At 36.5% G+C, this 13,358-nt stretch overlaps 2 protein-coding genes across 6 annotated transcripts in view; both read left to right on the forward strand.

Annotated features, from left to right (window-relative positions):
- Window positions 1–3,057, forward strand: part of LOC127957806 (carbohydrate-responsive element-binding protein) — a 31,037-nt gene extending 27,980 nt beyond the window's left edge. For all 5 annotated transcript variants that reach the window (XM_052556491.1, XM_052556487.1, XM_052556489.1 and 2 more), the window contains 4 exons: window positions 372–499; window positions 585–708; window positions 1,785–1,914; window positions 2,779–3,057. In XM_052556491.1, the coding sequence (XP_052412451.1) occupies window positions 372–499; window positions 585–708; window positions 1,785–1,914; window positions 2,779–2,903 (507 nt within the window). In that variant the 3' untranslated portion in view covers window positions 2,904–3,057. The remainder of the gene's footprint in view (window positions 1–371; window positions 500–584; window positions 709–1,784; window positions 1,915–2,778) is intronic.
- Window positions 3,058–3,854: 797 nt separating this feature from the next.
- LOC127957809 (serine/arginine repetitive matrix protein 3-like) overlaps window positions 3,855–13,358 on the forward strand; it is a 68,858-nt gene continuing 59,354 nt past the window's right edge. Inside the window, exon 1 of the mRNA XM_052556494.1 lies at window positions 3,855–4,164. Coding sequence (XP_052412454.1) covers window positions 4,012–4,164 — 153 coding nt within the window. The 5' untranslated portion in view covers window positions 3,855–4,011. The remainder of the gene's footprint in view (window positions 4,165–13,358) is intronic.

The following is a 13,358-nucleotide window of genomic DNA, read 5'->3' on the forward strand; positions in this document are numbered from 1 at the left end:
TTTAAATATTAATAAATACTGTAATGTTTCAAGTTTTAATAGTATATTTTAGTTTACAATAAATGTCAGTACATTTGGCAGTACCATATTTCAAAGAAAGCTTATGAATATAGTAATTATGAATATACATATGGAGATGTAAAGCACTCTTAAGTTCAACTAATTGCATTTAATATAAATGTAAACTATAATGCATTTTCATTTAATTGTAAATAGCATGCATGAGTACATCTTTTTCACCAGAAAATAATAGCTGTGTATTCTAGCTTCTAATTTACTTCAGATGAAAATGTCAGTGGGATTTCTCATCTTATTTAATGTCTTCGATCATGTTTCCTCCACCTCTGTACACTCATTCCCGCTGGTCTCAGATCAGTAAGGCCACGACGCTGCAGAAGACGGCGGAGTACATCAGTAAGATGCAGCAGGAGAGAGCTCAGCTCCACGAGGAGGCACAGAGACTCAGAGACGAGATCCTCACACTCAACTCTGCCATCAAGTGAGTGTGTTTGAGCTGGTTTATAACAGGCTAGACATAGACATCTACATGAATGCGTGATTGTATCTGAACTATGTGTGTGTAGTGTGTGTCAGCAGCAGCTTCCGGCTACAGGCGTCCCAATAACACGACAGCGCTTCGACCACATGAGGGAGAAGTTCAGAGAGTATGTGAGAGCTCAGACGCTGCAGAACTGGAAGTTCTGGATCGTATCCTATCAAATATGAAATAAAATTAAGCATCTCTGGTGAACTAGGTAAAAGAACTTAACTAACAGATATCACAATGCTTCCTACAGTTGATTAAAAGCGTTTGTTTAAATGTTCAAAGGATGCATTATTTATTTCCAGAAGAGAAATCTAAACATAGGACAGGTTCAGGTTTTTATGGAAGGGATTTTTGATTATTTATTTTTTTTTAGCACTCCATAAATCACTAAATACTGTCAACAGCCAGAAGAGATACATTTTCACTTTTTTAAGAATTACATTTAGTAGAAAATCAGTGTTAATTAAAGCAACAAGCCCCAAGAAGCCGTGGTTTACAGTGAATTTATAACAGCTAAGGGACGTTGTTAGGTACAAGCTGTTATAAATTCACTGTAAACCATGGCTTCACGGGGCTTATTGCTTTTATAAATGGTTATTTCATATATGAAGTAAGGTTTCGCAAAATAAAACAGAGCAAATAAAGTGTTTTGAAATTAGTAAAAACAGTATAATAAAACTGATAGTTCCGGTCCTTTATTCTGATTGGCTTAGCCACGTCTGAAGCTGTTGTGAATTACTCCATAAACATACACCTTTGTTTACGTTTGTGTGTTGCATTTGTGTTTACAATGTAGTCCCTCAGAAACAGTTGTGGTTCCAACAAAGTGGTTGCCAAGCAACACAAAGTAAACAAAGTTGTATGTTTGTACAGTAATTAACACAGCTTCAGATGTGGCTCAGCCAATCAGAATCAAGGACTGGCAACTATAATTTTTATATTTATGAACGAATACCTCTGTGAAGTCTGGTGTAAAACTAAAGTTTTGGATGCAAATAGATGATGTGTAATAAATGAATCACAATTAAATGTCTATTTTGGAGGTTTTCTCTCTACTAGTCTGAAAGAAGATATGTTAAGGAAGTAAAGTTGCTTCAATTTTTTTTTTTTTTAGCATGTCTTTTGGATATCAGCATCCAAAACATCTGTGCTTGTCCTGGTAGTAGGTTTAATTCTGTTGTTCTGATGCAAGTCCTCCACGTCTTCATGTTTTCCTGAACTGCAGCCGTTCTCTTAGTTCAGCATCATCATGGAGCCGCTGTTCGAGTCGTTTAACGGTATGGTGTCCACAGCTAGTGTTGATGATCTGTGTCGCAGCACTCTGTCCTGGCTGGACCAGCACTGCTCTCTGCCCGCACTCAGACCCAGTGAGTGACCAGCACCTCACTTCCTGTCTCACCTTCACACTCAGACCTTGTAATCATTTACTGCCTTTGTGAACGAACCACTTTTCTTCATCCTGGCATATTTATCGTTCCCTGCCTTCTTGTTTATGTGTGTGGGTGTGTTAGTATTTTATATTTTAAATTGTATTGCCTAATATAGTATATATATATATATATATATATATATATATATATATATATATATATATATATTAGTGCTGTCAAATGATTAACCACAGCCAAAATAAAAGTTTTTGTTTACATTATATAGGTATGTGTACTGTGTATGTTTATTATGTAAATATAAATACACACACATGCATGTATATATTTAAGAAAAATATGTTACGTTTGTATAAATATATTTAAGTATGATATAATTTATATGATGTATGTGTGTCTTTCTGAATTAGAAATTGTTCTACTTTGTTGATTTGCTGCTCAAGAAACATTTCTTGAGTATCAGCAATGTTGAAAACAGTATTTTTGTGGAAGCCGCGATAATTATTATTATTATTTTTTTTTTTTCAGGATTCTTTGATGAATAGAAAGTTCAAAGGAGAAGCATTTATTTGAAGGAGAAATCTTTTGTAACATTTGAAAGGACTTTAGTGTCACTTTTGATCCATTTAATGCATCCTTGCTGATTAAAAGTATTACTTCTTTCAAAAAAATGTTTTTGGGTCATTTAGAATAAATAACTCTCCCACTAGGTAAAATTAGTTGCCAAGCAACAGTCAGAATTGTTTACAACAACAGAACCTGCTTATCCAATCAGAAATTGAGTCGGATCTCTCAGGTAATATCAGTTTTACTGTAACGCTGCTGTCATGTGTTTCTCTCCAGCTGTTTTGAGTTCCCTCCGTCTGCTCAGCACCTCCACATCAATCCTCTCAGACCCCAGTCTGGTTCCTGAACAGGCCGTCCAGGCCGTCTCTCACGGACGTTCATCCCACAGCTACAGCCAATGACAGCACGCACTCTCAAATTGATAAAATATCAGTGATTGTGATACTGTGAAACGTTCTGTGCCTTGTTGACATTTCCAAATGTAATTTCAGCTTTGGAATGTTCAGATGCTCTTTTCAAAAGATCCTTCTGGGAATAAATCTAAAATTGGACTAATTTTCTTGATTGTGGTTGTCTTGGTGATGGTATCTTCACACTCATGTGGGATGCTGTAGTGCCCTGTAACTTCTGTAAAGCATTTGAGGCACAAATCCCATGTTTGTTTGTTTTTTGTTTTTGTTGTTGTTTTTCAGGTTATTAGATAATTAACTATTATCTAGTAAATTATCTGTGAATTTTTAAAACCCAAGAAATTACCATTTGAAGGGTTTCTGCCAAATCAGGTGCAGACAAGTAAATTATTTTTTATATATATATATATTTTTTTCAATTTTTTAATGATAAAAAAAAAAATGCTATTCTTCAAGCATACAGTTCTGTTACAAAAGTTATTATAAGAAAAATACCAATCAAAAACTAAATGCATACATGTTTAGAATATTGAGAAAATATTGCAATTTAAATAACTTTTCTATATGGATTTATCGTAAAACTATATGGATTTATTTATTTCTGATGTCAAACCTGAAATGTCAGGTGAAAATCTTCAGTGTCACATGATCCACCAGAATTAATTCTAATATGATTATTATTATTATTATTTTTTTTATGTTAAAATAAATTTTATCATGGCCATAATATTGTTCAAAAGCATAATTATTATATTTAAATAAATGTATAAATAATAAAATGTATTAAAAAATGAAATTTTAAGCAAATATTAACACAATATTAAGCAGCAAACTTGTTTCAACACTGATGAAAAATAATTTTATATATTATAATTTATTTTCAAAATGTTTATATTACACACAAATGTTAAAACCGATTACCGGGTGTTGCTAGTGAACATGTGAACCATCACATATTATAAATATCTTTAAATTTCTGCATTATGAATTATTGTAATTATTAGTTCTTAATTTGGCTGTTTTGTTTTTCGTAATGTTATGAACTGTTTTGCGTCACGCCGCGGTTGCTCCTCCTGAGCGCTGGAGGGCGCTGCGTCTGATGCGGCTCGTCTCGAATCGTCCCGTTCTCTGCAGCTGCGCTGTCCAGCACCCAGAGCGTTCAGCACCGCGAGCGGAGGACAGCTCCCGAGCTCCGAGAAAACCGCCGCAGACGCGCTTCAGCCAGCCGGGTCTACATCCACACGACCAACCGGTAAGATTACTCACCGCTTCCCGTCAAACACACGCGATAACAGCGCTGAAATAACACATCAAACACGCACAACCGCCGCGGCGCTACAAGCTCTTAATGTGATTAAACGCGATTATTTTCAACACGCTCATTCTTTTGTTCTTTACACCGTGTTTATGTGCCCGTGTCATTAAAACACACATAAATGACATTTAATTTGAATATTTTCCGTGTTTAACGCGCTCTCATCTTGACCGTCTGACAAACTGCCGTTTTTTTTTTTTTTTGCCGTTTGTTTGGAACGGATGAATGTATTTCAGAATTGTATGCATTTTGTTGTATTTTTTTTATTTGAATGATATAATAGCTCGAGTTTTTGGTCAAATAACGCTCTAGTGGTTTGTGACGGTTATCATCATTAGAAATCTGATCCGAGTCATAGAGAAGCAAGCAAGCATAATAAATCATGATGGATACAAGTTTTTTTGTTTGTTTTGTGTTTTTTTTTACGTTTTTTTAAGGCTCTGAAAATGTTAAAATGTAAAAGTTTCTTGTCATGATCGGAACAATATGTAAAGGCTACAAAAACGTCTCTTAGAACGTTCAGTTACAAATTACATCATCATGTTTAGAGAATGTTCTAAAAGCGTTTGGTCTCAACGTTAAAAATACGTTGTTGTCATTCTAAATACATAGTTACCTTGCAGAGCTTTTGTTTTTGAGTGGTAAAGCTGTAGAGATGGGTTTGTCTGTGTTTTAGCCATTAACATCTCTGTGAGGTGTGTGAGCGTCTCCCCTGTACATGAAGCTCTCCACACTCTCTTTATTCTGGGGTCACTGGCTGCTCAGAAAGAGACGAATGCACTCATGACTTAATGGAGGGGAGTTAGTTATCCACGGCTGGTTGAGAGACGTTTCCCAAGGTGCCGTTTTAGTCTGCATATGCCCAGTAATGTAGATTTATATCAGCAGCACGCAGGCTGGTTCGAGAGGGTTTAGTAAATAGACATGTCAAGGTAAAGAGGTATAAAGGTAGTTAAGTTTCAGTCATAGCCCGTAGCACTTAAATGTTTTTTAAGCTCTTCGAAGCTCATTAAAGCACACACTATACAGCGAAGTCGTGTATATTTATAGATATTTTACTACTAGATACTATGACTAAATCATTCTGCAGGCAAAAATGAAAAGTAACTGTTTATATGCGTAATCAAATTTTCATTATATTGTCATAACACTGAAAAATGTTGTATTCAGAAACTGCTTGTGCATTTCATGAGTAATTACAAGGAAATGGAAAGCTGAAATGTTGAAGTAGAAAGGTATTTCACCAATTCCTTTCTTTTACGAATGGGTTCTTAAACCTGCCTGTAAGATAAAGTACAAAAAATGTGCACTTTTAATGTATGAATGCGCCAGAGAGAACAAATGTGATTGCACTAGTAGGTAGGGTGCTGAATTTAGGTCTCTCTCACCCCCTTTTCCTCTTTTCTCTCAGCCTCCATTTTATCAAAAGTGCCTTCTCGTGCCATCCTAATTCTCCCGGCATCCGCCGTTCCCCCGAAGGGCACACAGATCCTCGGGGGGCTGGTTAACGTGTGTGTGTGTGTTTTCCAGCATATGTCTGTCCTCTATAGCCGTACACTGGAGTGTGTTTAATGCTAAATGGGAATGCTGACTCTCAGCCGACTTCTGTCTCTTCTTTCCTGATCTATTCCTGTCTATTTATTTTTAAAATTTCACAGAAGCGTCGCTCTTAGAATGGCAGAAAAATTAGCAGAAATGCATGTAGACCTTTTTTGCTATTTCTGTCTGTTAAAAAAGATAGAAATGCAGATTATCTCACAGACGCAATTCAATTAAAAAAGGCTGAATATATAGGCATGCTTGCTTCATCTTGTTTAAAAGATTTGATGGATAAATCGAATATATATCGTCTCAGTCTTGCTGTTCGCTGCTCAGTGTATTCTGGGCAATCTGGACAGCCCATCTGAGTTCAAAGGTCGTTTCAGACAGAATATGCCAAAACAGGATATAAATAAAACCATTTGAGTCGCATCAAAGACAAAGTTCATTTGTAAAGCAGTATTATTTGATCACTTCTGACAGCATGTGTTTGACATCATGAGATGTTTATTTACTTTCATAAATTGCATTTATTTCCTCTGTGCAATGCAAGATATTATCTTATACAATGTTGGTATTTCTGCAAATCATCGCACAGTTTCAGACAGTGTAGAGATCACTTCTGAAACTCTAGAGGAGATGCGTGTGAGATTACTGGGATCTTTTGCCAGTAAAATTCAGTTTGTCCTCTATTGCTCTCTAGGAGAGATAGCTGAGATATCGAAGCCATTGCATTTGTGCTTTTCTCCATCCTGTGTGTGTGTTCAGAGATCTGTACATCTGCACTGTCTTCCTCTGAATAATGGAGGAACGTGTGTGTCTCAGGAGCTCAGGAGAGTGCACACACACACACACACACACACACACACACACAGATCAGGTGGAACGAATCAGGTTTCCAGAAACAATAAGAGGCGTAGCAGTCCTCAAACATCACCGCAGCATCTGTCTTGTCTATGTTCAATATAAATAAAGCAATTAATTCTAATTTTCTGAAAAATGTACCAAAACAGAGTTATTTTAAGCATAAAACAAGAAAAAGTGGGGTAAGAAAAATTTACTTAAATCAGAGGGAAAACAAGATTATTTTCTGGCTTCATTTATGGGTTTTCTTTTTCTTTTTTTTATATAAGCAAAATCTTACTTAATTTAGAAAAATATTTCAAGGCAGATTCCTTCTCAAGTAAATGTATGTTGATATAAGGATATTTCCATGTTTGTACTGGAGAACAAGACACAAGTATTGAGTGAGAAAATCATTAGCTCTGTGTGTGTGTCAGTGCAGCATGTGAAGCCTAAAACCTCAGAGTTGCTGTAAAACACACACACATTTTTCTTGATGGGTGAAGATGCTCATTTATGCCACTATTTTAATGGATTGTGAGGTTGTTGTTTTCTTTTTTTATATGTTTACTTTTTTTTTTTGCTATGAATATAGCTGTGGTTGTTGACTTGGTGCTAAATGATAATCAAACATGCATAAAGTAAAATAAAGGATGTGGGCAGCTGCAGTTTGTTTGTTTGTTCACTGTGTGTGTGTGTGTGTGTGTGTGTATGTGTGTGTGTGTGTGTGTGTGATGTTTTGACTGACAGCCCAGGACAGCTCTTACAGCTCCACTGAACTTTCCTCCCCTCTCTCTGGAGACATTTCTGCTTTCTCATAAGGTGTTCACACACACAAACACACACACACACACACACACACACTAAAATGTGCTGCATTTACATCACAGATGGTACTCAACAGAAACCATCTGTAATGCAACAAGCATCACTGTAGAGTATACACCAGTCCTGCTTCTAATCAGACGCTCAGATGATCACATGACCTGCTCATTATCTCTGGTTATAATAGAACAGCCATATTCATCGTTTATTCTGTTGCTGAATAGTTATAGAGAGAAGACAATAACATGAACAAACATGCCTTGAGCAGCAGAGACAGACAGATAAATACACACTCTTCATGTTTATTTAGTGTCTGTTTACACTGAGGTTAGATAGTCTTAGTCTTATACCATAGATTTGGTATATATAGGGTTTCATGTCACAGTCTGATCTCAAATATAAAGATGGGAAATGACATTTCTGAACGTTTTCATGTGTGTGCTGTCAGACGGCGTATTACTCATGTTCTATAATTGAAGTTAATGACACATTCAGAGACATCCAAGTGCCCTTCATAGAATGGATGTTAGAATTATTACTATGTTCGGAAACATAGGATCAGCACACATTAAAGGACATTTTTATCAGAATCTTGATGTATAGAGCTCTAACAGAAATGGCTTTGGTGTGGTGTTTCTGAGTATCAGATGAAGGCAGAGATTGAGGGCACTTACTAGTGTTCTGCTGTTAGAGCTCGATAAACACACAATCCAACAGATGCTCAGATCGGGAGGAAGAGAGACATTTCTGAGACATTTTGATGCACGTGTGCAGGTTAAAGTCGAATGGTTTGGCATACAGTGGAATAAGTTTGTGAACCCTTTGAAAATATCCAGATTTCTCAAAAAATGTGGTCTGATCTTCGTCAGTTGTAGACACAATCTGATTTAAAAGCAGGGTTAGTGATTTGATTGTTATGCTGGTTGAAAGTCTCTTTACATCCCAAAAGCAATTATTACGTTAAGTGGTCTAAATGTATTTATATGTATTTATATAGTTTGTGGAGGGAGTAGGACCATACAATGTTTCTTGAGCAGCAAATCAGCATATTACAAATGATTTCTGAAGATCATGTGACACTGAAGACAGGGAATTTTTTTTTTTACAGTTTTTCCATTCAGTCTTCTGTGTCACTTGGAAATATGTCATATTGTGCACAGTATGTAAAATGGTTTGCAGCTTTAAGCTTCCCCCGATGACATCTCCTGTATTGTAGAAAGCAGAGGCAGCTGTGAATTTTGTGATGATATGATTATCTGAGAGGAACCTGCTAGAAACCTGACTTTGTGATGATCATCCAACCATGCAAAGAGACAGAAAGCGAGGTCAACAGCTGGCGAAAATGGATGCAGAGAGCGAATCTTGCGTCCATATGCCTTCGGGTGGAGAGAAGGGCTGTCTGACCTTTTGCAGCAAATGGAGATGACTTCATGTGAGCTGAGCTGAGCCCGCGGCTGGTGAATAACATAACCTCGCTGTCTCTGATATCTGTCACAATACACTCACAGCTGACATGCTTGTATAGCGCTCTGTGGGAGGGTTAAATCATTTGTATGTGATGGATGTTGTGTTGTTTTCCACAGAGAGGTGAGAAGAGAGTAGCAGGCAATCTTTTTTTGCCTTAATCTTTGTTTGTGCATGTACTCTGATGTGGCTTAAAGGATTTTTTCCAATAATAGGAACCAAATAGAACAGCCATTATAGCCCAGAAGATTCAAAATGCAAGAAGAAACATGCAAATAAATAAATAATGTACAATCGAATGAAAAATACAATTTTTTTTTAAGATTTTTGTAAGAAATTAATAGATTTATTTAGCAAGGATGCATTAAATTGGTTAAAAGTAGCAGTAAAGATTTATATTTCAAATAAAAAAATATTGAAAAAATTTTTATCACAAAAATATATAAATATAAATTTGATGAAATAATCAGCAAATCATAATGTATTAATTTCTGAAAGATCATGTGACACTGAAGACTGGAGTAATGATGCTGAAAATTCAGCTGCACATCACAGGAATCAATTACATTTTAAAATATATTCACATAGAAAATGGTTATTTTGATTTGCAATAATATTTCACAATAACACTGATTTTACTGTATTTTTGTCTAATAAATGCAACCTATGTAAGCAAAAATAAAAAAAGAAAGTTACAAAGCATTAAAAAAAATCTAATCTTCCCTTTAACATTTGAACATTGGTGCATATTTTATTTAAAAAGTTTAAAGCATTTGACATTTTTCTTTTTGTATACACTCGCCTGCCACTTTATTAGATACACCTGATCTCAATCCAATAGAGCAGCTTTTTTAGAGCATTTTCATCATGGATGTGCAGCTGACTGTGTGATGCTATCATGTCAATATGGAGCAAAATCTCAGATGAATGTTTCCAACACCTTGTTGAATCTGTGCCACGAAGAATTAAGGCAGTTCTGAAGGCTAAAGGGGGTCCAACCCAGTACTAGCAAGGTGTATTTAATAAAGTGTCCAGTGAGTGTATGTTGAGCTATAAATCTGAAATCAGAAATGATTCATTGAAACGGACAGTTTGAACTGTTTTACAGAAATTAATCAAACCACTTATAATGCCATTATAATTGCATAAATTCATACTTGTGTGTTATTATGAGACTAGAAAACCACCTTAAATCATGTAATATTCATTCACAGCGTTGCTTAATTGTATAGACATTAGACTTAGTGTTGTGTGTTGGGAAATACGTTTTTGATTATTCAGCTCCCTTGACTGAATAATGCAATATAACGTGACAAAAAAAAAAGTGATTTAGTGTTTTGTCACGGCACACTGCTACAGGTTGGAAAAATAGCTTTTTAAAAAAAGCAGCACTGGAGACAGGTCACACTGCTGAAAGATGTTTTAAAGTTAGTAAAGTTAGCTGCTGTTAGTTAGCTTAGCTACTCTCCAGCACTGCAGGACAAACCTTCACCCGCCGTTCATTTGTGTTCTGTGAGCATGCCGCCTCCTGCTCAATTAAATGCCACACAAAGAGTGTGAGAGAAAGAACGGCTGAGATCCAGTCATGGAATATCAAGGGAAATTTCATGCCTGCTGCTCTTTCCGTCAGGGTAAAACCGCCTACTATTGCTGTGTGTTCCTTCCCCGGGAAACACCCGACCTGGAGACCAGCCTGAGAGTCTGTGAAATTAGAAAAACACAGAGAATAGATGAAGACGGAGGAGACACAAAATCTCAGACAGTAATTTGATAGATTAAAGGTGCATAAAAGCATAAAAAATACGATTATATGTTTGCAGTTATTTAGAAGTTCATGTACTTGTTTCTCCAAACTATGAATTCCGTATTTTGAAATGTACCGTATTTTCCGGACTATAAGTCACACTTTTTTTCGTAGTTTGGCTGGTCCTGCGACTTATAGTCAGGTGCGACTTATTTATCAAAGTTAATTTGACATGAACCGAGAGAAATGAAGCAAGAGAAAACATTACCGTCTCCAGCCGCCAGAGGGCGCTCTATGCTGCTCTGTTCTCCTGTAGTCTACACTGAAGACATAGAGCGCCCTCTCATGGCTGGAGACGGTAATGTTTTCTCTTGGTTCTAAATAAATGCGACTTATAGTCCAGTGTGACTTATATATGTTTTTTTCCTCATCATGACCTTCTTTTGGACTGATGCGACTTATACTCAGGTGCGACTTATAGTCCGAAAAATACGGTAAGTTCCATGTCAGAATGTCTGTTTTTGTTTTGGTCTCTGGGACTCCGCCCTCTGCCAATTTAGCCAGTAGTATTTCAACACTCCTGTGGTGCCTTCTTCGTACATTGCTTAATACATCCAAGATGATATCATGGCGCTAATCAGGATCTGGCTAATTCTGTTGTTATTTTGGCTGGTAAGAAAAAGTAAGAAATTCTGTTGTTGACGCGTTCATGGTTTGGTTTAAAAGGGGCTATGTATCGATACTCGAAACTATGATCAGCAGTGCAGCGATCGGCTTTTGCAACTCCAGGATGAGCTTCGAAGTACCGACCAATCCAAGATCATGCCAAATCATCAATAATCAAATCCATCTGAGTTAGCGATGTGAAAACACAGCGTATTGCAGCCATGGAGGCCAGCAAACAAACTGGGTCAGAGATCGCAGATCCTCGGCATCCTTTTAAAAAGCTGTTCATCTAAACCAACTCATAAAGTTACAGTGTAAGGCTCATCTTCTTCAAGTGTTAGTTGTCTTAATCTGGCAACCCGTGTAAGAGCCAAGTCTTGGATTGGGGGTGGAAGAAACAACGCTCTTCAATATTTTGAATTTGGACTGCAGTTCCCATTGTAACCACTAGCTGTAAATATTCCATACCGTATCGTAAATGAGGTTAGAGAACAATATAGAGACTTTGTTGTTGAAATGTTTTTGTTTCAAAAGTCTTTTAAACACTTAATTTCAAATACAATCCCTTTTGTATAAGAACACTACTGTTTAAAAGATTCATACTTTTATTTATCAAGGATTCATTAAATTGATCAGATGTGACAGTAATGTGACAAGAAAATTCTGTTTCAAATAAATGCTGTTCTTTTGAACTTTGTTCATCAAAAAAATCCTGACAAAAATACATCACTGTTTCCACAAGAAGAAGAAGTATGAAGTAGCTATGGTTTTCTGGGCAGTTGCTAGCTTGTTGTGTTTCTGTGGGCAGCACAGAATCGTGTGGCTGGTGTTTGTGCTGATTTGCGGTGAGTTTGTGGTTCCTCCTGAAGTCCGTAGGTCGGCCGGGTGGAGATCAATGGAGGAAAGCCCTTGTTGCTCCACGCTCAGTGTGAAGACAAGCAGCTGTGTCCTAGAAGCACAGTTTGACTTTCCTTTTCCGTGATCCAGATCAGCAGAGGACAGAATTCCCAAAGGATTCCGGACAGGAAGTGATTCAAACAGAAGGCTCTCGCATTCTCTCCCAGGAAACTAAACTGTGAATTAGACTGATAGAGACTCTAGCAATATGTGACAGCACACCAGCCAGTGTTGTAATTACATAACATTTTTGTTAATTGAATATATATATATTTTTAATAAATATTATATGAAACACTTATAATAGTATTGCAATGGCAACTATTGAAATACTACCATACCACTTTTAAAAAGAAATCCATTATTTATTTGTCTTCTTTACCATGTTAACTGTCACCTGGACGCCTATGTTTACTTCTCTATATTACAATGAAATCCTTATCTAATCATGACAAACTTATATCGTTGGAAAGGTCTAAGGCTCCTAAATAGATATTTTACCAATCTATTTTGTAAAAAAAATTATGTAGGAGAAATAATAGATTAATTTATGGCAAGAGTGCACCTCAAAAATCTACATCATAACAGGAGTTCTGACCTTTGACCTTTTCACACTTTAGAAATCATCAGACATCACTTGAAAACTTAAAATCTCAAAATTCATCCTTTGAAACCCATTTTAAAATCAAACATTGCATTACCGTGAAAATGGTACATCAATATCATGTTACCAAATGTTTTCAGTCATGAATTATAAAAATGTAGGTTTGGATCAAGCACTTTCAAGTCTATCTTCAAACATGTGAGTCACAGTTAACAGGTTAAAAACTAACTGTATAGTGTATATATTGTGTAGAAGGTAGTGTGCAGTATGCTAGCATGTGAGCGTAGCAAGCTCTTGTTTGTGTGTCAGAATCTGAACACACATTAATGATGGTGTACTGTTTCATCTTGATCAATAATTCATAACACTCAAATGTCACAGACAGCATTTCTCCAGAACACAGTGGGGTGAAGAGCATGTTTAGGTCAGTGAGTGCCTGCAAGGATGTGGCTATGGGGTTGTCTATATGATTAAGGAAAGATTCCCCTTGTATTTTGTCTGTCCCTCTGTACGACTGTATTAGCACTGATTCACTGGACGCTACAGATG

The sequence above is a fragment of the Carassius gibelio genome, chromosome B5 (assembly GCF_023724105.1).
Source record: "Carassius gibelio isolate Cgi1373 ecotype wild population from Czech Republic chromosome B5, carGib1.2-hapl.c, whole genome shotgun sequence".
NCBI lineage: Eukaryota > Metazoa > Chordata > Actinopteri > Cypriniformes > Cyprinidae > Carassius > Carassius gibelio.